Source organism: Phocoena phocoena, chromosome 9, assembly GCF_963924675.1.
Source record: "Phocoena phocoena chromosome 9, mPhoPho1.1, whole genome shotgun sequence".
In the NCBI taxonomy this organism is placed as follows: Eukaryota; Metazoa; Chordata; class Mammalia; order Artiodactyla; family Phocoenidae; genus Phocoena; species Phocoena phocoena.
Genome location: NC_089227.1, coordinates 9,836,270 through 9,860,166, shown reverse-complemented (window position 1 = coordinate 9,860,166; position 23,897 = coordinate 9,836,270). Strand labels below are relative to the sequence as shown.

The following is a 23,897-nucleotide window of genomic DNA, read 5'->3' as shown; positions in this document are numbered from 1 at the left end:
GCACTTGACAAAATTAGACCATTTATGGTTTTAAAAATTTAAGCAAAATATGAATAAAAGGAAATATCCACATCCTGATAAAGGGTATCTACAAAAAATTCTACAGATAAGACAATTCTTCTTGGTGAAAAGACCAAATGCTGTCCTCTAAGATTAAAACGTGAGCAAGAATGTCTGCTCTTGGGGCTTCCCTGGTGGCGCAGTGGTTGAGAGTCTGCATGCCAATGCAGGGGACACGGGTTCGATCCCTGGCCTGGGAGGATCCCACATGCCACAGAGCAACTGAGCCTGCGGGCCACAACTGCTAAGCCCGCCAGCCACGGCTGCTGGGGCCCGCGCACCTGGAGCCCGTTCTCTGCAACAAGAGAAGCCACGACGATAAGAGGCCCGCACACAGCAACGGAGACCCAACACAGCCAGAAATAAAAACAGGTAGATAAGTAAATTTATTAAAAAAAAAAAAAAAAAAAAAGAATGTCTGCTCTTGCTACTCCTATTCAAAATCATACTGGAGTCCCACCCAGTGCAATCAGGCAAGAAAAATGAATAAAACACATACGGATTGGAAAGGAAGAAGTAAAACCGTCTCTGTTCACATCTGACTCTGTGGTCTATGCGGAAATCTAATGGAATCGACACAAAAGCCGCTAGAAGTAATAAGTGAGTTCAGCAAGGTTACAAGATGCCAAGTCAGTATACAGAAATCAATTGTATGTCTGTACGCTCACAATGAACAATTGGAAATGGAAAGTTAAAATACTATTTATAATAGCACTAAAAATCATTAAAAAAAAACAAGTATAAATCTCAGAAAATATGTGCTAAATCCATATACTGAAAATGACAAAATGAAAGTAATCAAAGACCTAAATAAATGGGGATATGTACCACATTCATGGATTGGAAGATTCATTATTGTGAAAATGTTGGGTTTTTTCTCAAACTGATCCATATATTCAACATAATCCCATTCAGAATCCTGGCAGGAATTTTTATTTTATTTCATTTTATTTTATTTATTTAATAATTGAAAAACTGAGTCTAAAATTTCTATGTAAAGGCAGGAGAACTATAATTTTGGAAAAGAAAAAGTTGGTGGATTCACAGTAATGGACTCCATATTTACCATAAAACTATAGTGATCAAGACAGTTTCCTTTTGTACAAAGGTACAAAGGCATTTCAAAAGAAAAAGGATGGTCTTTCTCAATAAATCATATTGGAACAGTTGGATATCATATGCAAAAAAAAAAAAGAAACTTGATGGCTTGCAGAGAAGAAGGCACATGAGCTGGGTTTAAAGTCCTGGTACATTTAAATACAGGGCTGGCATAGCCCTGCCTAGTTGTAGATAGTTGATACAGCCTGTGGAATGAATACATACACTAGAAGCTGCCTCTCTGCTCTAAAAAGATTTTTTTAAGAAACTGATTCATACCTTACTCCATGTGAAAAAATTAATTCAGAACATAACCTATAAAAGTAACTAAGGACTTCCTTGGTAGCGCAGTGGTTAAGAATCCGCCTGCCAATGCAGGGGACATGGGTTCGACCTCTGGTCTGGGAAGGTCCCATATGCTGTGGAGCAACAAAGCCCATGTGCCACAACTACTGAACCTGCACTCTAGAGCCCACAAGCCACAGCTACCAAAGCCTGCGTGCCCTAGAGCCCAAATACTGCAACTACTGAGCCCTTGCGCCACAACTACTGAAGCCCGCACACTCTAAGGCCTGCATGCCATGACTGCTGAGCCCACGTGCTACAACTACTGAAGCCCGCGTGCCTAGAGCCCATGCTCTGCAACAACAGAAGCCACCACAGTGAGAAGCCCGTGCACCACAACGAAGAGTAGCCCCCACTCGCCGCAACTAGAGAAAGCCCATGTGCAGCAACAAAAACCCAACACTGCCAAAAAAGAAAGAAAAAAGTAACTAAAACTAAAGTAAGCTAAAACTGTGAATCTTAAACTATAAAATGTCTAAAAGAAAACATAGAAGAAAATGTTTGTGACATTGGAGTAGCCAGAAGAATGATCCATTAAAAAATTTTTTTGATAAGTTGACTTCATCAAAATTAAGAACTTTAGCTCCTAAAAAGTTACTCTTAAGAAAATGAAAAGACAAACTACAGACTAGGAAAAGTTGTTTGCAAATTACGTATCTGACAAATGAATTGTATCAAAAATATATAAAGAACTCTAAAAACTCAATAATAAGAAAATAAACAACCCAATAAAAAGTGGCAAAAGATTTGAACAGACACTTTACCAGCAAAGATTTATAGACGGCAGATAAGCACACGAAACAGTGCTCAACATCCCTAGTCGTTAGGGAAATGCAAATAGAAACCTCAGTGAGCGACCACAACACACCTGTTATAATGGCTAAAACAAAAAGGAGAAAACCTGATAATACCAGGTGCTGGCGAGAATGCAGAACAGCTGGACCTCTCAGACATCAGTGGCGAGAATGCAAAACAGTATAGGTGTAAAGGTACACTTTGGAAAACCTCAGTTTGCCAGTTTCTCATAAAGTTAAGCCTACACTTGCCATATGACACAGCAAACTCATACCCAGGTATTTACCCCAAGTTTGAGAACTGTGCTGACACAAAAAGTAGGACATGACTATCTATAGCGGCTTTCTTCGTAATTGAATTATGAACTCATTTGAACTGGAAGCATCAGAAATGTCCTTCAACTGCGAAATGGGTAAACAAGCCATTATGACTAGTACTCAGTAATAAAAAGAAATGATTGATACGTGCAACAACATAGGTGAAAAATGCATTGTGCTAGGCAGCAGATAGACTCAGACTACATATCGTACGATTTCATTTATATGACATTCTAGAAAAGGCAAAACTATTGGGATGGTAAACAAATCAGTGGTTGACTACAAAGGAGCACAGGTAATTTTGGAGGGGGTGATAGAACTGTTCTGTATCCTTTTTTTTTTTTTTTTTTTTTTTTTTTTTTGCGGTACGCGGGCCTCTCACTGTCGTGGCCTCTCCCGTTGCAGAGCACAGGCTCCGGACACGCAGGCTCAACGGCCATGGCTCACGGGCCCAGCCGCTCCGCGGCATGTGGGATCTTCCCAGACCGGGGCACGAACCCGTGTCCCCTGCATCGGCAGGCGGACTCTCAACCACTGCGCCACCAGGGAAGCCCTCCTTTTTTTTTTTTTTAATTGGAGTATAGTTGATTTACATTGTTTTAGTTTCACGTGTACAGCACAGTGAATCAGTCATACATATGCATGTATCCACTCTTTTTTTAATTTAGATTCTTTTCCCATATAGGCCATTATAGAGTATTGAGTAGAGCTCCCTGTGCTATACAGCAGGTTCTTATTAGTTATCTATTTTATATATAGTAGTGTGTATATGTCAATCCCAGTCTCCCAGTTTATCCCTCCCCACCCTTATCCCCTGGTAACCATAAATCTTTTTTCTACATCTGTGACCCTACTTCTGTTTTGTAAATAAGTTCATTTGTTCTATATCTTGACTGTGGTAGGTATATGAGTTTATGTTGGTCAAAACTCATAGAACTGTACACTAAAATTGGTGGGTTTTATTATATGCAAAAAAAAAATCTGATAGTATCAGGAAAAGCTTCATAGAGTGTAAGATGCCCAAGTCTTAAAAGCTTTGAAGGTGTGGACATCCACCCTGTGGACAGTGGGGAGAAGCTCGTTCCAGGCAAGGGGAACAGGATTTGCAAAGACTTAGAGGGAGCAAACAGTCGTGTGTGTTCTGCGTACTTTGAAGTTGTTTGTTTTGGAAGGTCAGAAGCCTAAAGTTACACAGTGGGGGAGTTGACCAGAAGGCGTTGCTGGAGAAGCAGGCTGGAGCTGAGTTGTGAAAGGCCTTATGTGTTTGGTAAAGAATGTGGACTTGGATTTTTTTTTTTTTCCCCCTTTAGTTGGTGTCCTACAAACTGTCTTACAGTTTGGGCTGCTGTAATAAAGTACCACAGAAATTTCTCTCTCGCAGCTCGGGGTCTGGAAGCCTGAGATCAGGTTGAGATCTGGCGGGAGGGGTACCCTTCTGGGCTGCAGACTACGGACTCCTCAGCCCGTCCTCACGTGAGCAGAGAGCAGGGAGAGGAGGCATGCTCTCTCGTGACTCTTAGAAGGGCACCAACCCCATTCATGCAGGCTCCACCCTCATGACTTCATCTCATCCTAATTACCTCCCCAAAGCCCTATCTCCTACTACCATTATATTGGGGGACAGGGTTCCCACTTCTGGGGGGGACATAATCATTCAGTCTGTAACAGCTGGGAAAATGAAGGGCTTTAATCGGGGTGGGGGGGACTTAGTTTTCGTCTGAAGCATCTCCTCTGGCAGGCCTGGGGACCACACATGGGAAGGGTGAGACCAGGTGGTGATTTGTCACGTCGTCAGGCAGGAGGCAAACAAGTCCTGGGCCAAGACTAGAGCAGTGGATGCAGGAAGAGGGGTGGACTCGGTGGGAAATGGTGACACCCAGATGACAAAGGTGAAAGAAAGGGGCTAGATGCCAGCGGCTAGGGAGACATTGGAGTTTCTATGCTTGGAGACATCCAAGAAGAACTGGGTTTGAGGGATGTGTAGAGATAATTTTTATCAGTTTGGATTATTGTGAGTTGCTGTATAACTTGAAAAAGTCGACTTGATTTTTCATTGTAATACTATACGCATCCAGCCTCCAGCAGCGTACCTGAATAATGAGTAAGCTGCCGCAGTAGGGTGGGGTGACACTGGTTGGAACCCAGAAAGCCACAGTGAGGAGTCTGAGTAAGGTGACTGTGGCTGGTACCCATGGGCCCTGTCTGCCCACATCTCACTGAGCAGCTGTGGCCTCTGAATGACTCCCCACTGTATCAGATTCGCACGTCCACTGGAGGAGGGATTCGGGGAGGACAGAGGTGCCAGACTAGGACTGGGTATGGCTTAAAGAGGAGGATCTCTCATCCTGGGGGAGGTGGCAGTAGAAGTGGAGAGCCTTTTCCGTGGACGACACAGGTCAGAGCACCCACAGAAATATTCTGGGGGGAGATGACTCCTCTCCGAGCCCGTGTTTCAGGGAGCGTCTCATGCCCCCCTTACCTGCTGCAGCTTCCTGTGTGCTCCGGGTTGGCTCCTTGCTTGTCTGGACCCTGACTGGTCCTGCCCACATGTCTTTGTTTTGCTGTGCTTTGCTAGACGCCTGGACCGTTTTTAAACCCCACCTTGATCTCTTGTGTTTCAGCCCGAGAGGAAGTTTGGCGTGGTGGTGGTTGGCATCGGCAGAGCTGGCTCCGTGCGGATCCGGGACTTGCGGAATCCACACGCTTCCTCGGCGTACCTGAACCTGATTGGCTTCGTGTCCAGGTGGCTTTCTTTGCTTTGTGCCTTGTAATTCACGGGAAGCCCGGTGAGATGGGTTAGGCCTTGGGCCACGCAGCTCCTCCAGACCCAGGAGAGAGCAAGCCAGCTCCAGGGTCATTCCAGGGAACCATGCAGGATCAGCCCCACAAGTTGGGACAGGTCTGGGAACTGAAGAGTAACTAGACCTGCAGCTGGGATGTACAGTGAGCCAGCCCAGTGGACCCGAATAATGAGCGTGACCACCCTCAGCTCCTCCGTAGAGGGGACTGCCGTCAGACGTAGGGAAGAGGAACACAGGGCCTGACGGTTACTGAAGGGGCACAGTGAACACTTGTGGGTTGTCCTGAATGAAGGCTTTAGGTGTGATACATCAGGTACCATGTAACTGTCACATCAGTTACCATGACAGCCATCCGTGCAGGGCCCTGGGCTTTCCAAGCCTGACCAACTATTTGATGTAGATGTCAACCCACTTGACAGATAAAGAAGCTGAGCCACAGAGAGGTTAAGTAATTTGCCTGAGGTCACACAGCTGGAAAAATCTAAGAACTAGATGTCAGCGCAGGTCTATCTGACTCCAGAGCCCATCTTTTAAACACCATGTGTTCTTTTCCCCTTTGATAATTCTGAGCCCCGCTTTTAAGGAGTATCACTTATCTCCTGTAACTCAAAACCAAACTTTTCAGCGCGTTTCTTCTTCCCTGCCCCACCCTCAGCTCCTTCCTCTACCCCGACCACTTCCTCACATACACACCATTCACCAAACTAACGCCCTGTAACATCATTTATCAATAGTCATTGGGAACTAGAGGTAGGCCCTGTGTCGACAGGTGATGCTGCAGAGGACAAGTCAGGCACGTGTCTGCTTCCTGCTGCTTTAGAGAAATCAACTAAATGTCAATATTTAAACAGAGCGTAAGTAACTATCCTGATGGTCCACGTAGAAGTTCTTTCAAATTTTAATTCATGGGACCTGCTTTCTTCCAATTTGCCTCTCTCGAAACCTGGCCCTTCCTTAAGGATTTAAAGTGGTGGCACTAAGGTGACCCAGAAGTGCTGGGAATCTGCCCTTGGTCAGTCTTCCCCTCCCAGTAAGATTCTAAGGGAGGGCTTCCCTGGTGGCACAGTGATTAAGAATCCGCCTGCCAGTGCAGGGGACACGGGTTCGAGGCCTGGTCTGGGAAGATCCCACATGCCACGGAGCAACTAAGGCCGTGCGCCACAACTACTGAGCCTGTGCTCTAGAGCCCGCGAGCCACAACTACTGAGCCCACATGCCACAACTACGGAGCCTGTGCTCTAGAGCCCGCAAGCCACAACTACTGAGCCCACGTGCCACAACTACTGAGCCCACATGCTACAACTACTGAGCCTGCGCTCTAAAGCCCGCAAGCCACAACTACTGAGCCCGCGCACCTAGAGCCTGTACTCTGCAGCAAAAGGAAGCCACCGCAGTGAGAAGCTCGCGCACCGCAACAAAGAGTAGCCCCTGCTCGCCGCAACTAGAGGAAGCCCACGGGCAGCAACAAAGACCCAACGCATCCAAAAATAAATAAATAAATTAATTAATTTTTAAGGAAAGATTCTAAGGGAGCAGCACAAATGGGAGGCTTGACATTACGATTAGCCGGCACCGTTCTCCTGCTGCTCCCGGGCCTGCGGCTGGGATCCTGCACGACACGGGCTCCAGGCTGAAATGGGGCCTCTGCTCCCCCTGCAGCCCCGCCCTCGGCAGCTGGCGCCGCGACTGCTGCAGCGGGAATGCCCAACCTACCCAGGTCCCTCGGGAGGACGGCCAGCTCCCCTCCATCCCTGCTTTACCGCAGCCCTGCTGTTACTACACTGTCCCCTTCTCACGGGCCCTGTTCCTCAGGACCTACCTAAGTCCTGTCACCTCCCTGGGAAGCCTCTCCTGAAACCCTGAAACTTGGGGTTCCTTGCCTTCCTTGACTCTTTCACCTGTGCCCCCAGCTCGGCATTCCTCCTGTTACTCTCGTGGTGTTGTTATAGGTGTGTATGTGTCTTCCCCCATCTAGCTGACTGAGCTCACTGGAAGTCCGTTCCCCACATACTCCCTACGGGGAAGGCACACAGGAGACAAGCGGGGAGCATTGGTCACACTGAGCCACGTAGGTCGGTGGTCCCCACAGGAAGAAGCCCGCCGCCATGTCCTTCCGCAGCCACGCTTCCCCAGAGGCGCTCTGGCTGCTGCTCGGGTGGAGCTGTGAGCTGGCCCGAGCCTCCCGCCGGCTGCCCCATCTCCTCTGTGGCAGCCGCCTTTGGAGGACTGCTGCTCTCCAGCCTCTGCTCTGGGGCAGCGTGCAGACAGCCAGGGCTCTCAGCTCTCCTGAGGCGGGGGTCCTTCTGAACGTGTAGGAGCCGGGACGCTCAGCTCCTGTCCTGCCTCTGCTGCTGGTTAGCCGTGGAGCCCCTGCCTCGGGGCTTTGTCAGCTCGACTGTAAATGAGGCAGTGATGCCCACCTTCCACTTGACCATCACAGGCCATGAAGGAGCTTGAAATCACACAGCCGTTTGCCCCTTTAAAGGTGTTAAGTGTCTTGGATTTGGATTAGGTTAGGCAGTCCTGGTGTTTGGCCAAGTGCTTGAAGTTGGCAGTGACCCTGGAGATCGTGTCTAATGAGATTACGATACACGGGCCTCTCACTGTTGTGGCCTCTCCCGTTGCGGAGCACAGGCTCTGGACGCGCAGGCTCAGCGGCCATGGCTCACGGGCCCAGCCACTCCGCGGCATGTGGGATCTTCCCGGACCGGGGCACGAACCCGCGTCCCCTGCATCGGCAGGCGGACTCTCAACCACTGCACCACCAGGGAAGCCCGAGATCAGTTCTTTTTATCTTAGAGATGAGTAATGCAAAGACTCCCATGTCATGTGGGCTGTTAGCGGTGGTGTCGGCACTCGCTGCCAGGTCCCCGACTTCACCCCAGAGGCCGTGTTTCTCGCTGCACGCTGAAAAATGCCCTGGAAGTGGGAGGCAGGAAGTTCATTGCTTCATTTCCAAAAGTCGATCACCAGGACGTTGTTGGGAGATGGGGAGAAGGATGGCGCTCATGTGTTCTCAGCCGACGTTCTGCCTACTCTGAGCTCCTCTTGTCTGTTCCTCTCACATAGACGAGAGCTGGGGAGCACTGATGGGGTGCCGCAGATTTCTTTGGAAGATGCTCTTTCCAGTCGAGAGGTTGAGGTTGCTTATATCTGCAGTGAGAGCTCCAGCCACGAGGACTACATCAGGTGGGTGTTCAAGTCCTTGCGTTGCACGGTAGTGGGGGACGATAAAAATGCCTGGGGCAGGCTGACATCTAGCAAAGGGGTCTTAATTATTGATGGGAAGAACTGCATTGGATCCATGACCTTTAAAAACTGTCAGAATTTGAACTCTCACTCTGGGTTATAAATGTATAAGGACATGAAAAATATTGTAGAGCTAATATTTATTTAGTACACCATAACTTAAAACATTAGAAACATTAACAATTAAAATATCTTATTTCTTCGTAAAAAACTTACTGAGTGTGGTTTGAACAGTGCCTGCCTTTTTCTGGTGGTTTAACTTAGCCCCCATCTTTTCTGTGCCTTGGAGAATTGCCATAGTCCTTTCAGTTTCCAACATTTTGTCCTTTGCCCTTTCAACAACATGAAATCTCTGAGAAGGTCTCTAGGAGTTGCTTTAATAGGAAGAGTTTCGGCCACGAGATGAGTAAGGAGATAGTGGTGGCATCAGAGTGGGGAGATCGCATTATTCGCAGAGCAGGAGATGTGAAATGTTCCCCCGCCCCACCTTTGAGTGCAGAGCCTAGAGCCCCCCAAGCATTTGGTAGGACTGAGCCTGGAAGGAGAAGCCACACTCAGGACCTGGCAGTTGACAAGGCAGGGCCAGCTGCCCCCAGAATCTCAGCTTCCCTTCTGGGTCCTTACATCAAACTACAGCTGCTTCCACCATGCCATTCCCGAGTCAGCTGCCCCCTGTTTATCAGACCCACTCTGAGTGTGGACAGAAACACCTTTCTGTGGTTCCCCTTAAACTTCTGTGGCACTAGAGGGTATGTCCTTAACAAAGTGATCATGTAATTCCCATGCTTATCAATGTTTGTTTCCGAGAATATCTAGAGAATAAAAGCCAGACTTCTGAGCACAGCTCCCTGCATCCTTTACATCAGGCTCCCAGCCACTCGTAGGACCTAGTTTTCCCTCCACTCCCTGTAGCCCACTCCCCTGCCATGCTGAAATGCTGAAATTCACACCACGTCCCAGTGGACAACGCCCCATAAACACCCAATCCCCTGCATATGCTGCTCAGAGTGAAACATCCTCATCCCCTGGCACCTGGAAAATGCCTGTTGATACTTCAAGACCCAGTTCAGAGCCTTAGTGAAATCTTTTCTGATTGCCTCAGGCACAGCTGGCTGCTGTGGGTTTTTATTTGTAGCTGTCACGTGGTAATAGGCAATTTCCCTGCTAACATGGCTGTATTTCTCCTCCAGAGTAACTGGTACATAGTAGCTGGTTGAATACGTGAGTAGACGAATGGGTGAGTGTTCAGATGGACACATGACTAGAAAGCCTTTCTCTTACCACTTAGTAGAAAATCACGTGAGATGCAGTTCATCCGCCTCCCCCTCTGGCCCTGACTCTCACCCGTGTCATGACACATTTACATGGAGACATTTGTGCATTTATAACATTCTGTTCTCTGTCATGCAGGGCACTTAAGTGAAGTTTAATTGAAGTGCATTTTCTCTGTATTTATCCCTTTTTCCCAAAGACAGTTCCTAAACGCTGGCAAGCACGTCCTTGTGGAATATCCCATGACACTGTCTTGGGCAGCAGCTAAGGAACTGTGGGCACTGGCTGAGCAGAAAGGTGATGTATGTTCTGTGCAAAGAGCACAGACCCTCTTCCTAAGGATTCCTGCCTCTAAGATTTCTGTGGTACCATCTTTATGCCTTTAAAACTTAACCCCATGTCAGATATGTTACTGGTCCCATGGGCTCCTACACCACCACCCCACACCCCATACTGTAGGCACATAAAGGGGGCATGTGTGGCGGGCCCACAGGGCAGAGGGATGGGGGGGGATTTGCAAACGTTTGTTCAAGACTTAGCTTCTTTTACTCTAATGAAAAGTATGAATTAGCTTCCACCTATGCTAGTGTTATAGATTATATATTATTATATTTATATATTATTTTATATAATAATATATATAATTATATTTCATTTTGGTTTCATTCATGTGATAGTTGTATTGCTAATGGAAAAATGCACAGATCAGGGTAATTGATTGTCTTATGTGTATAGTTTTAGTTTTCATTGTTTCTCAAGAGGAACACTGGCATATTTATTATATGCCAGGAACTTGAAAACTCTGCTAAACACTTCATATGTTATTTTGCTTAATTCTCTTAGAAATCCTTGGAGGTAGGTATTTTCTCTAGCTCATGTATAGGAATCCATGGCTCAGAGAAGCTAAGAAATTGTGCCAGAAATGGGGCACAGCCTTTAAAAATTACATATCTTTATATTGTATACCTGTGACTTATGTAATATTGTACATCTACTATACTTGCAAAAAAAATTTTTGTGCCAGGTCACAAAGCTAGTAATACGACCACTAGATGGGAGATGGAAGTTTGGTTTCAATCTCTCTGGGCTCTGAAGTCCACGTTCATTCCTCTGAGCCATGCTGCCCTCCAGAGATTTTTCTGTTTTTATGGTAACTGGACAAGTCCCTCTACGGAGGCAATTAGAACTAACTAGAATGTTTTAGGGATTAATGGAGCTAGTTAAATGAAGTTTAAGTCAAAAACTCTCTCTGTATCAACACTTGCTATTTTAAATCTTTAAAATATGAACAAAGTATGGTGAACAATTATAATGAAAATCACCAAAGAAAGCACCTTGTCCTTATCACCAGCGTAGACGGGTCACACTACTGAAACTCTTGATTGCCTTTCTCTAGTACTAGGCCGTGCTGCTGGAGGACAGAGCCCATCTTTCCTCTCTGTAGCCCCAGCAGCTAAAGCTAAACACCGCCCAGATAGGCCTTCAGTAGGTGTTCGTCGAATGAAAAGATGGATGAATGACTACTGAAGTGAGCAAAAGGTTGGGGAGCTCTGGGGCCATCACCTTTGTATAGTGTTTCTCATGGCACAAACGTCCCTGGACAGAGTGCAAGATGCCAGAGATTTCTTGCTAATTGCAAAGGAAAAAATGTCCTTTTACAATGAAGAGTTCTACTGTTACCATCCTAACCAAGTGATTGCTCATATGGGTAAGTATGACATCACAAGCCGTCTGGTGGGATGTGCATAGCACAAATCCTGTAACTGAGATTTTAACCAGACTTCTCACTTCACAAGAAATACAGGGATGAAGGAACAAATTAAATGACACCAAAAAAGAGTAAGTGAACTAGAATGTGGAACACTTTACAAGATAACAAACTAAGTGTCTTCAGGAAGATAATGTCCTGTGCATAGTGACTTCCTTCCAAAGAGCACAAGATGGAAAGAAGGGGAGAAAGAGTTAACTCTACACTAGAGAAACCAAACTCTACGCCTCAGCCAGATGATTGAGGTCAGTGTGAACAGTGATAAGTCGTGTTAATAGGATGTACTTGTTGACTGAAAACAAGTAGACTGCCAGTTATTTCTCCAGCAAAGATGAGTTTATTCAGAATCAGCAGAGAATTACAATTCAAGGTCTGCAACCGTGGCGAGCCACATACAAATCCCTGCACAGCAAGGGCAGGGGAACACTTTTACAGGGAAAAGGAAGTTTGTGGGGGGAATAGTAAGCAAAGAGTCCATGGCTTTTCATTGGCTGAGTCCTTGCCAGGACAGAAGAGGAGTCGTCGTTTTCCTGTTGGGCTCTACTATCATCGCAGGGTATGGGAGCTCCCTGTTCTGGTCTCCCAACACTATTTAATGGAGGTTTCTGTTTATTAATGTCTTACGTACGCTTAATGTAATGTGATGAGAATGGCCCATTACTTCTGTAGTTTTCCTGTCCAAAACACATAACCCCAGTCTACCCATGAGAAAAACATCAGAAAAATCCCAGCTGAGGGGCATTCTACAAAATACCTAAACAATACTCTTCAGAACTATCAAGGTCATTAAAAAACAAGGAAATTTTGAGAAACTTTCTAACCTAAGAAGGGCCTCAGAAGACACGATGACGAAATGTAAATGAAACACAAAGAGCACATTAGGTTAAAACTAGAGAAAACTGAATCAAATATGGACTTACTTTTTTAAAAATGAGAAAATATTGTTATATTGGATCCTGGTATTAGCTCCTTAAGCAAGCAGAATCTGGATGGCTTGCTTACAGATCATGAATGGCTTTGAAACAAGAGAACAGCCCTGAACACCAAGAGTGACCTTTGTTCTCTAGACAAGTATTCGTAACTCATAGAACATCCATTAAGCAGCATTAACGTACTTATCACTATGTATGAGATACTGTCCTTGATGATAGGGGATAACAAGAAGATGACCCCTGCCCTTGAGGAGCCCACAGTGTCAAATGGTCACAACTAGCAGTATTAATCTGCTGAAAGTGAACTGAAACAGTAATTATAGCAATTACGTTGTAGCACAGGAAGGAATAATCTTATTCAATTCAGCATACCTAATGTTATATCATTTTGGACGGCAAGAGTTATGGATAATTTGGGAGTGATGTCAGCAAGGTGGTGGAATAAGAAGCCTCAGAACCTCCTTCCCCACAGAGACACCAACTTAACAACAATGTATAGACCAAAATACCTTAGCAAGTACTCCAGAAATCAGTTAAGTGGTTGCAGTACCCCCAGGCAAGCACAGAGCCAAGAAGAGCTGCATTGAAGTGGGTAAGAAAATTCATTGCATTTGCTCACCATAGCCCTTCCCCTTCTAATTCTTAGATTAGAAGAATCTAAGGCGGGGCGGGGGAAAGGAAAGAGTGGAACATGTGTCCAATGTTCTGGCTTTTCAAGGGCTGATTTCTGTCTCTCCTGACTGGGAATGCTGAAGGAAACAGGAGTAGACATTGGATGCCAGGGTCAGGGCAGCTAAGAACGAAGCAAGCACTGTAGTTTGTTATAGCACCAGGGAGACTGCAGTACTCTGAACAGGCGCCACAGGGAGCAAGAGATTACAGGTTCTTGAGAACAGGGGCAAACCTCTTTAACTTGGAAATTACATGTGCAAGCCCAAAGAAGATACATCTCCAGAAAAGGTTTGAGTGGCCTCCAGAATTTCTGGCCTGGCTGACTGGTGAAGGTCTTCCCCTGTACAAAGCAAGTCTATAAAGACTGGGGGAGGTGGCTGTTTTTTCAAATATTCAAATCTCAATACAGGCATATCTTGGAGATATTGCAGGTTCAGTTCCAGACCACAGCAATAAATTGAATATTACAAAGTGAGTCAGATGAATTTTTTGGTTTTCCAGTGCATATAAAAGTTATGTTTACACTGTACTATAGTCTATTAAGTGTGCAATATCATTATGTTAAAAAACAATGTACATACCTTAATTTTAAAATACTTTAGTATTAAAAAATGCTAACCATCCTCTGACAAGGCAGGGTTGTCACAAACCTTCAATTAGTAAAAAATGCAATATCTGCACAGTTCAATAAAGCGAAGTGTAATAGAACGAGGTCTGCCTGTAAATGATCACAAGGAATACAAAGAAACAGGGACACACAGCCCACTCAAAGGAATGAAGTCAATCTGCAGAAACCAACCTTAAAGAAATGTAGATCCAAGAATTACCAAAATAACTGTCTAAAAGATTTTCAGTCAGCTAACGCAAAACATAGAAAAGTAAATGAAATCAGGAAAGCAGGGCATGAACAAAATGAAAATATATCAACAAAGAAATGTAAACTATACAAAAGAACCAAACAAATTCTTGAGCTGAAGAATAAAATAACTGAGTTGAAAAATTCACAAGAAGGGTCCAACAGCAAATTTGATCAAGCAGAAGAAAGAATTGGCAAACTTGAAGATGGGTCATTTGAAATTTGAGTCAAAGGAGCAAAAAAATAAAAATAAAAATGAAGAAAAGTGAAAAAGGGACCTCCCTGGCAGTCCAGTGGTTAAGACTCCACACTTCCACTGCGGGGGCTTCAGGTTCGATCCCTGATTGGGGAAACTAAAATCCCGCATGCCACGTGGCACGGCCAAAAATAGAAAAAAATGAATAAAACTTAAGGGACTTAAAGGACACCATCAAGCAGATCATTATCATTATATGCATTATGCAAGTCAGAGAAGGAGACAAGAGAGAGAAAGGGACAGAGAGCTTATGTGAAGAAACTATGGCCGAAAACTTCCTAAATTGGGGGGAGGAAATTCAAGACAATGAACTCCAACTAGAATAAATCCAGAGACCCACACCAAGACACATTGTTATAATGACAACCTGGAATAGAAAGAAACTACCTCATCATAATAAAGGCCATGTATAAAAAGTCCACAGCTGATATCATACTAAATGGTAAAACACTGAAAGCTTTTCCTCCAAGATCAGGAAACAAGATAAGGATGACCACTTTCACCACTTCTATTCAACATAGTACTGGAAGTTGCAGCCAGAGCAGGTAGGCAAGAAAAAGAATACTAGGCACCTAAATTAGAAAGTATAATCCTCCCAAACAAAAACAAATTTTTAAAAGTTACACATAATTTGGACGTATCACTAGAGTTTAAATATTTAATGTAAAGGAGAAACATTTTAAGATATATTAAAAGCTCTCCACAGAAAGAGAAAATAAATTTATGTTGTATTGCTTCTGTTTGTAGGGGGCAGAATTATAGAGATGGAGAGCTCATCTTTATATAAGAAAGAGTTTTCTAAGAACCATAACTGTTCCGACATATTTACCCAGGATGCCATAGAAAACAGTCCCAGCACTGGTTATCATATAGCTGACTAGTGCTTGGTTAAGGGTACTTTTTGCATTTTCAAATATCAGAAATGGAATGGAAAATCATATTTTTGTTTTCATGGGCACATGTAAAATGAATCACTGTTGGCTCAGGGCAGTGCATGGCCTGCTGTTCCTCTGTTTCTTCCCAGAATCAGTGTTTCTGCAGCCCCATCTGTCACCCTGCCAATCAGATGGGATAGCTTGCCAAGTCTGACACATTTAATAACAAGTGAGACAATTTTTTCTAGCATTTGTATTAATGGCTAAACTAGTTACAAAGGAAGACCTACCTCTATGACACAAGAAGTTCTGAGAAACGTCTTACTTCTTTTACAAAAGCAGCTCTGAATAGGCCAACACCAAAGCCATTGAAGAAACTGAGTAATAATTCTGGTACTCATCTCACTAAATTAATTACCTTAAGTCCTTATCCTTTTGTAAATTGAGATATAATTTCCTTATGATAAATTCAGAGATTTTAAGTGCAGAGTTAAATGAATTTTGACAGAGTATATACCCATGTAATTATTACTCCAGCCAAGATACAGAACATTTTTATTACTCCAGAAAATTCCCTAGTGCCCCCCTTTCCTGTCGGTGACTTGTCCCCTCAGTGACATCGATTACCTACTACCGGACTTCCCTGCAGATTATCTCTCAGCTAGGATCTGAGACCGTTCCTGTATTGCTCAATCATCAGTATAAACATCATGTCACATATATGCAAGGAAAAAAAAAGCAAATGAAACAAAATGGTAACAGAGATTAGCTGGTAGAATTCTGGGCGGTTATATTTTTTTCTTTATACTCTTCCACGTTTTCTCAATTTTCTTCAATGACATGAATTCATGTTTACACTTTAAAACTAAAAATAAATATAATCTTGTTTCTACCATATGATCACAACCATGAAAAATAATTCACAGCAGAATGACAAGAAAGAAGGAAATATACCAATATATCTTAGTAGTGGTTCTTTCTGGTAAATAGGATCATGGGTATTTTTATTTCTTCTAATTTTCCCCCCAAATTTAAAAACACTTATTTATTATTTCTGAGATACACAAAACACCCTATTTCAGAAGATGAGGCCAGAGATAGTTCTTTGAGAATTTCATAATATACTGCTTATGTCAGAAAGCTGCTGAAATCATGTTTGAGGAAATAAATGAGTCGAGAATTCAAGTCTATTAATTGCAAGTTACCTTTTCATTTTCTCCTTACAAGTTATATCTTATTTCATAATCCATGACTGATTCTGGCTTGCTGTCATATTTTTGGTGCTATAAGTATTTATTTGGTTTGGTTTTTTTTTTTTTTTGAAATAACCTCAAACTTATAGAAGAGTTGTGAATACAGTACAGAGAACTCTTTTTTCTTGAGAATCATTTGAGAGTAAATTGCCAACCTCATCCCCCAATAATTTCATGCATATATCCTGCAAATAAAAACAGTCTCTAGATAACCACATACAACCATCAAAATCAGGAACTGTTACCACGACACATCTTAACCAAGCTCACAAAAATCAAAGACAAAGAACTCTGAAAGCAGTGAGAGGAAGAAGACTCATCACACACAAGGGAATCCTGATAAGGCTGTGAGCAGATTCTTCAGCAGAAATCTTGCAGGCCAGGAGAGAGTAGGCTGATACATTCAATGTGCTCAAAGAAAAGTATCAAATAAGAATACTTTATCCAGGAAAATTGTTCTTCAGAAATGAAGGACAAATAAAGACTTTCCCAGACAAATAAAAGGAGAATTTATCGCCACTGGACCTGCCTGAAAGGATGTTAACTAGTAACAAGAAAATATATGAAAGTGTGAAATTCAGCGCTAAATGTAAATACTGGGTTGGCCAAAATGTTCGTTCGCGTTTTCTGTAACGTCTTATGGAAAAACCCAAACAAACTTTTTTGGCCAACCCAATATATAGTCAAATTTAAAATACTCTATTACTGCAATGGTGGTGTGTAGATCACTTTGAACTCTAGTAATAATAGGTTAAAAGACAAAAGTATTAAAAGTAACTATAGCTACAATATTTTGTTAATGGATACACAAGATTAAAATACATAAATTGGGACACCAATAACATAACTCGTTGGGGGGAGGCAAGTAAATATGTAGAATTTTAAAATGCAATTGAAGTTACATTACTGTCAGCTTAAAATGGACTGTTATAACTATAAGATGTATTATGAAAGCCTCATGGTACTGTTAGTACCACCAAGGAAAAAAATGATAAAGAGAGAAGAATCAAAGGATACCATGACCAAAAACCATCAACTCATAAAGAAAGACAGTGAGGGACTTCCCTGGTGGCGCAGTGGTTGAGAATCCACCTGCCAATGCAGGGAACACGGGTTCAAGCCCTGGTCCAGGAAGATCCCACATGCCACGGAGCATCTAAGCCCATGTGCCACAACTACTGAGCCTGTGCTCTGGAGCCTGTGAGCCACAACTACTGAGCCCACATGCCACAACTACTGAAGCCCGTGCATCTAGAGCCTGTGCTCTACAACAAGAGAAGCCACCGCAATGAGAAGCCTGTGCACTGCAACAAAGAGTAGCCCCTGCTCGTCACTAGAGAAGGCCCACACGCAGCAACAAAAACCCAGTGCAGCCAAAAATAAATATTTTAAAAAATAAAAAGAAAGACAGTGAGAGGAAGAAAGGAACTATAAAACAATCAGAAAGCAGGTAACAAAATGGCAATAAGTTCTTACCTATCAATAATTACTCTAGATATAAATAGTTTAAATATTCCAATTAAAAGACAAAGAGTAGCTCAGTTCATAAATAAGACTCAACTATATGCTGCCTACAAAAGACTCACGCTTTAAGGACACTCATAGGCCAAAAGTGGAGGGATGAAAAAACATTCCATGTGGATGGAAAAATACTCTGTGCAAATGGAAACCAAAGGAGAGCAGGTGTAGCATATCACACAAAACAGACTTAAAGTCAAAAGCTGTAACAAGAGAAAAAGAAGGTCATTATATAATAAAGGGATCAATTCCTTCAGAGGATATAAAAATTGTAAATATGTATGCTCCCAATATGGGAGTACTTAAACAGATCTGAAGATAAAAATAGGCAGCAATGCAATAATAGTAGGGGACTTCAATGCCCTGCTCTCAACAGTGGATAAACTATCCAGACAGAAATACATTATGAACTAATGAATTTGAACTACACTTTAGACCAAGTTGCCTTACAGACGTATACAGAACATTCCAACCAATAGCAACAGAACACACATTCTTCTCAAATGCACATGGAACATTCTCCAGGACGCATCATATGTTAGGTCAGAAAACAAATTTAATAAGATTAAAATCTTATTAAGTATCTTTTCTGACTACATAGTATAAAATTAGAAGTCAATAATGGGAGGAAAGCTGGAAAATTCACCTATATATGGATTAAACAACACATTCTGAAAAAACAATGGATCAAGGGTAAATGTTTTAAAATTTTTGAGGTGAATGAAAATAGAAACACAAATACAGAAATTGATGGGATTCAGCAAAAGCATTTCTAAGAGAGTAGTTTACAGTGATAAACACCTACATTAAGAAAAAAGAAAGAACTCAAACAACCTAACTTTACGTCTCAAGGAAATAGAAAACGAAGAACAAACTTAGTTGATGGGGAGAAATAATAAAGATTAGAGCAGAAATAGAGACTAGAAAGACAGTAGAAAAGATCAATGAAACTAAGTTGGCTTTTTGAAAAGATAAAATTGACAAATCTTCAGCTAGACTTACCAAGAAATAAGGGAAATGACTCAAATTAATAAAATTATAAATGAGGGAGGAGACATTGTAACTGATACCACAGAAATACAAAGAACCATAAGAGACTATGAACAATTTATGCCAACAGATTAGATAATTTAGGAGAAATGGATAAATTCCTAGAAACACACAACTTACCATGACTGAATCATGAAGTAAAAGAAAAACTGAGCAGACCAATAACAATCAAGGGGATTAGGAGATCGAATAAGTCATCGAAAACCTCCAAACATATAAAATCCAGATGGCTTCACAGATGAATTCTACCAAACATTTAAAGAAGAATTAATAACAATCCTTCTCAAACTCTTTCAAAAACTTGAAGAGGAAGGAACACTTTATAACCCATTTTATGAGGCCAACATTACCCTGATACCAAGCCAAACAAAGACACTACAAGAAAAGAAAATTACAAGCTGCTATCCATGATGAACATAGATGGAAAAATCTGCATTAAATTCAAGAGCACGTTAAAAGGATCATACACTATGATCTAGTGGGATTCGTCCCTGGGTTGCAAAGATGGCTCAACATATGTAAATCAATAAATGTGATATACTACATTAACAAAATGAAAGATAAATATATGATCATCTCAATAGATGCAGAAAAAGCACTTGACAGAGTTCAACATCCATTTGTGATAAAATCTCTCAACAGATTAGGTGTAGAAGGAATGTTTCTCAACATAACAAAGATGATACAGAGAACCCCACAACTAACATCATAATCAATAGTGAAAAGTTAAGAGCCTCTTCTGTGAAATCAGGAACAAGACAAGGATGCCCATAATTACCACTGTGTGCTATTTAACATAGTAAACTGTAAGCTGAAGCCAGAGTAATTAGGCAAGAATAATAAATAAAAGGCATCCAAATTAGAAAGAAAATTAAAATTGTCTTTTTGCAGGTGACATGATCTTATATGTAGAAAACCCTGAAGACTCCACTGAAAATTGTTAGAACTAATAAATTCAGTTAAGTTACAGAATACAAAATTACCATACAGAAATCAGTTGCATTTGTATATACCAACAACAAAGTATCTGAAAGAGAAATTAAGAAAGAAATCTCATTTACAGTACCATCAAAAGCAATAAAATACTTAGGAACAAATTTAACAAAGGAGGTGAAAGACATGTACACTGAAAACTATAAGACATTGATGAAAGAGATTCAGGAAGACATGAATAATGGATAGATACCCTGTGTTCTTGAATTGGAAGGACTGGTATTGTTAAAATGTCCATACTACCCAAAGCAATCTACAGATTCAGTGTAGTCCATATCAAAATTCCAATGGCATTTTACACAGAAACAGAAAAAACTACCCCAAAATTTGTATGGAACCACAAAAGACTTTAAATTAAAAAAAGCATTCCTGAGATGAAAAACAAAGCTAGAGGCATCACACCACCTGATTTCAACCTATATTACAAAGCTGTAGTAATCCAAACAGTGTGGTACTGACATAAAAACAGGCACATAGATCATTGGAACAGAATAAAGAGCAAGGCATAAACCTATGCATATATAGTCTGCTGATTTTTGACACCAGGAACACACAGTGGGAAAAGGATAGTCTTCAATCAGTGGTTCTGGGAAAACTGGATGGCCACATGCAAAAGAATGAAACTGGACCCCTGTCTTACACCATTCACAAAAATGATCTTGAGATGTATCAAGGACAAATAGAGCTGTTCAAAAAAAAAGGGACTTACCTGAAACTGTAAAACTCTTAGAAGAAAACACAGGGAAAACTTCTTGACATTGGTCTTGGCAGTGATTTCTTGGGTAAGACACCAAGCATACAGGAAATGAAAGCTGAAATAAACAAATAGGTCTGCATCAAACTAAAGAGCCTCCACATGGCAAAGGAAACAATCAATAAATTGATACTTTACAGAAGAGGGAAAGTATTTGCAAGCTGTATATCTAATTAGGGGTTAATATCCGAAGTATAAAGAACTCAGAAAACTAATAGCCAAAAAGCAAATACTCCCATTAGAAAATGGGTAGAGGAACTGAATACACATATTTCCAAAGAAGACATTCAGATGGCCAACAGATATATGAAAAGTTGCTCAACATCATTAATCATCAGGGAAATGCAGATCACAACCACGAGACACCACCTCACACCTGTTAGAATTGGCTGTCATCAAAAAGACGAGAGACAAGTGTTGGCGAGGATACGGAGAAAAGAGAACTCTGGTGCACTGTTGGTGAGAATATCAGTTGGTGCAGACACTATGGAAAAGACTGGTGGGTCTTCAAAAAGTTAAAAATAGGACTATCACGTGATTCAGCAGTCCCACTCCTGGGTATATACCCAGAGGAATTGAAATCAGTAGATTGAAGAGATACATGTACACCCATTCTCATCGCAGCATTATGCACAGTAACCAAGAGATGGAGACAACCTAAATGTTCTAACAGAGATGAAAAGGATAACGAAAAGTGTGGCTTATATATACAGTGGAATATTATTCAGCTGTGAGAGAAGAAACCCTGCCATTTGCTACAACATGAATGAACCTGGAGGGCATTATGCTAAGTGAAATAAGTCAGAGAAATACAAATACTGTATGGTTTCACTTAGAGCGGAATCTAAAAAGAAAAAAAAAAGCCTGTTTCATAGAAACAGAGATTTGAATGGCAGTTGCCTTGGGCTGGGGGAAGGGGAAATAGGGCAATATAGATCAAAGGGTACAAATTTTCAATTATAAGAAGAAGAAGTTCTGAGGATCTAATGTATGACACGGTTGTTGTAGTTAATAACATGGAATTGTATACTTGAAAGTTGCTGAGTAGGCCTTAAGCATTCTTATCACACACACACAGTGAACTGTCAGGTGATGGATGTGTTAAGTGTCTTGACCTTGATGATCATTCCACGATGCATATGGACGTCAAAACAGCACATTGTACACTTTAAAGATATAGTTATATCTGTCCATTACCCATCAATTTTATTTTTAAATAACTTTTTCATAAAATTCATTAGGATTTTGATAAAAGTGGAAATAAATGTGTGTGTTCCATCAGCCATCTTGAATCCAAAGCATGGACATAGCATTTTTGAGCAAATTAAAAAAAATTTTTTTAATATATATTCTTTTTATCAAAGTATAGTTGATTTACAATGTTCTGTTTCAGTTGTACAGCCAAGTGATTCAGTTATACATACATTCTCAATTTTTAAAAATGAAAAAAATACGAGGAAATTAACAGGATTTAGGATGACTGCCTTTTTTTTTTTTTTTTTTTAAACCCCATCCTTGTCCTGACAGGGAAAGTCTTGCATGAGGAGCACGTTGAACTCTTGATGGAGGAGTTTGCATTCCTGAAAAAAGAAGTGGTGGGGAAGGACCTGCTGAAAGGGTCGCTCCTCTTCACAGGTCAGCCCTTGGTGGGATCACAGGTCATATGTAACTGGTGAGGCTGGTGGAGGGTTACTGGGTTCTGAGCTCTCTAGGACGTGAGCTTGGATTCATTTCTGCTAAAGACGTTCTGACTGCCCATTTAATATTCCCACGCACCCACAGACAATAAAAATAATCTATTTTTCTTCCTCAAATGAGATCTGATTGCTCAGTGGGCCTTGGGGAAGACGTGTTAGAAATCTCAAGCACATTTATGCTTTTGGCCCTATCGATTAGGTAGAATTTTCTCTCATGAAATCTTGATGAGTTGGAGATTATTTTTCCACAGGAGGTTAAAAATGAAAGCTCTCTTTGCTAAAGGACCGAGAAGGTTCTTGGAGAAGAGAACATGTTTATACTTCTCTGTGGAGCAAATAGAATATGCATAGACCCTTTCTTCCTCCAACATTTATCAGGACATTGGCTGTGGCCAAGATATTTGATCTACTATATATTCAGCTGTTTACTTTATGTTCGTCATTCGTTGAGCACCTCCATTAGCAGAAGGAAATGAACAGCCTGGAGCCTCAAGGTCTGCAGTCTCATTTGGGTGGACTCCTTGGATTTGTCTCCACCCTAAGGCATCTGGGCCACCTTTCCTGAGGGCTTTCTTTACAGAAACAAAACGGACATTGTCAAGTGGTAAAACCATTCATCTGTTCGTGAGTTTCCAGAAAATATACAGTAGTGGAATCTCATTTCAAAAATCCATTTTCAGGGACTTCCCTGGCGGTACAAAGGTTAGGACTCCGAGTTTCCACTGTGGTGGGGGCATGGGCTCAACCCCTGGTTGGGGAACTAAGATCCTGCATGCCGTGCAATGCAGCCAAAAAAAAAAAAAAAATAGAATGGCACAAAATCCATCTTCATCCTTTAAAATGATGATATAATGAGAGTTGTGGAGACAATAATAACCGTTAATCCGCACAAGGAACTGGGCTAAGTATGTGACATTATTTCATGTTAATTCATATGATAATCCTAGAAAGTGGGTATTTATTACCCCCATTATACAGATTTTTTTTAATGAAGCTCAGAGAAGTGAGTAGCTTCACAAAGTTGACCCAACAGTTATGTGGCGGAGGCAGACAGATTGGAGCTCAGACTTGTAGCAGCTGTTCCGTCCTCTGCAAAGAACAGGAGCAGACAGGAACCAGCCCAGAGGGAGCTGCCTTTCCTTTGTAAGTTTCATACTTAGGTCCTAGTGATTTGAAACCATGTTGTCTATGAAACTTACAATCTTTGTTTTATCTTTTTATTTACTTTGCTTGTTTTCTTTAGAACATACTCATTAGTTGTTTTAAGTCAATATCAAAGATTTAAGAAATCTTTGAAGAGCAGTGTAACAGACATGAAGTCTTATAAATCTAGGTT

At 41.9% G+C, this 23,897-nt stretch overlaps 1 protein-coding gene across 1 annotated transcript in view; it reads left to right on the top strand.

Moving 5' to 3' along the window:
* The window catches only part of BLVRA (biliverdin reductase A), a 56,707-nt gene that overhangs the window by 28,368 nt on the left and 4,442 nt on the right, over positions 1-23,897 (top strand). The window contains exons 3-6 of the mRNA XM_065883978.1: positions 5,237-5,358; positions 8,486-8,605; positions 10,137-10,234; positions 22,392-22,499. Of these exons, the coding sequence (XP_065740050.1) occupies positions 5,237-5,358; positions 8,486-8,605; positions 10,137-10,234; positions 22,392-22,499 (448 nt within the window). The remainder of the gene's footprint in view (positions 1-5,236; positions 5,359-8,485; positions 8,606-10,136; positions 10,235-22,391; positions 22,500-23,897) is intronic.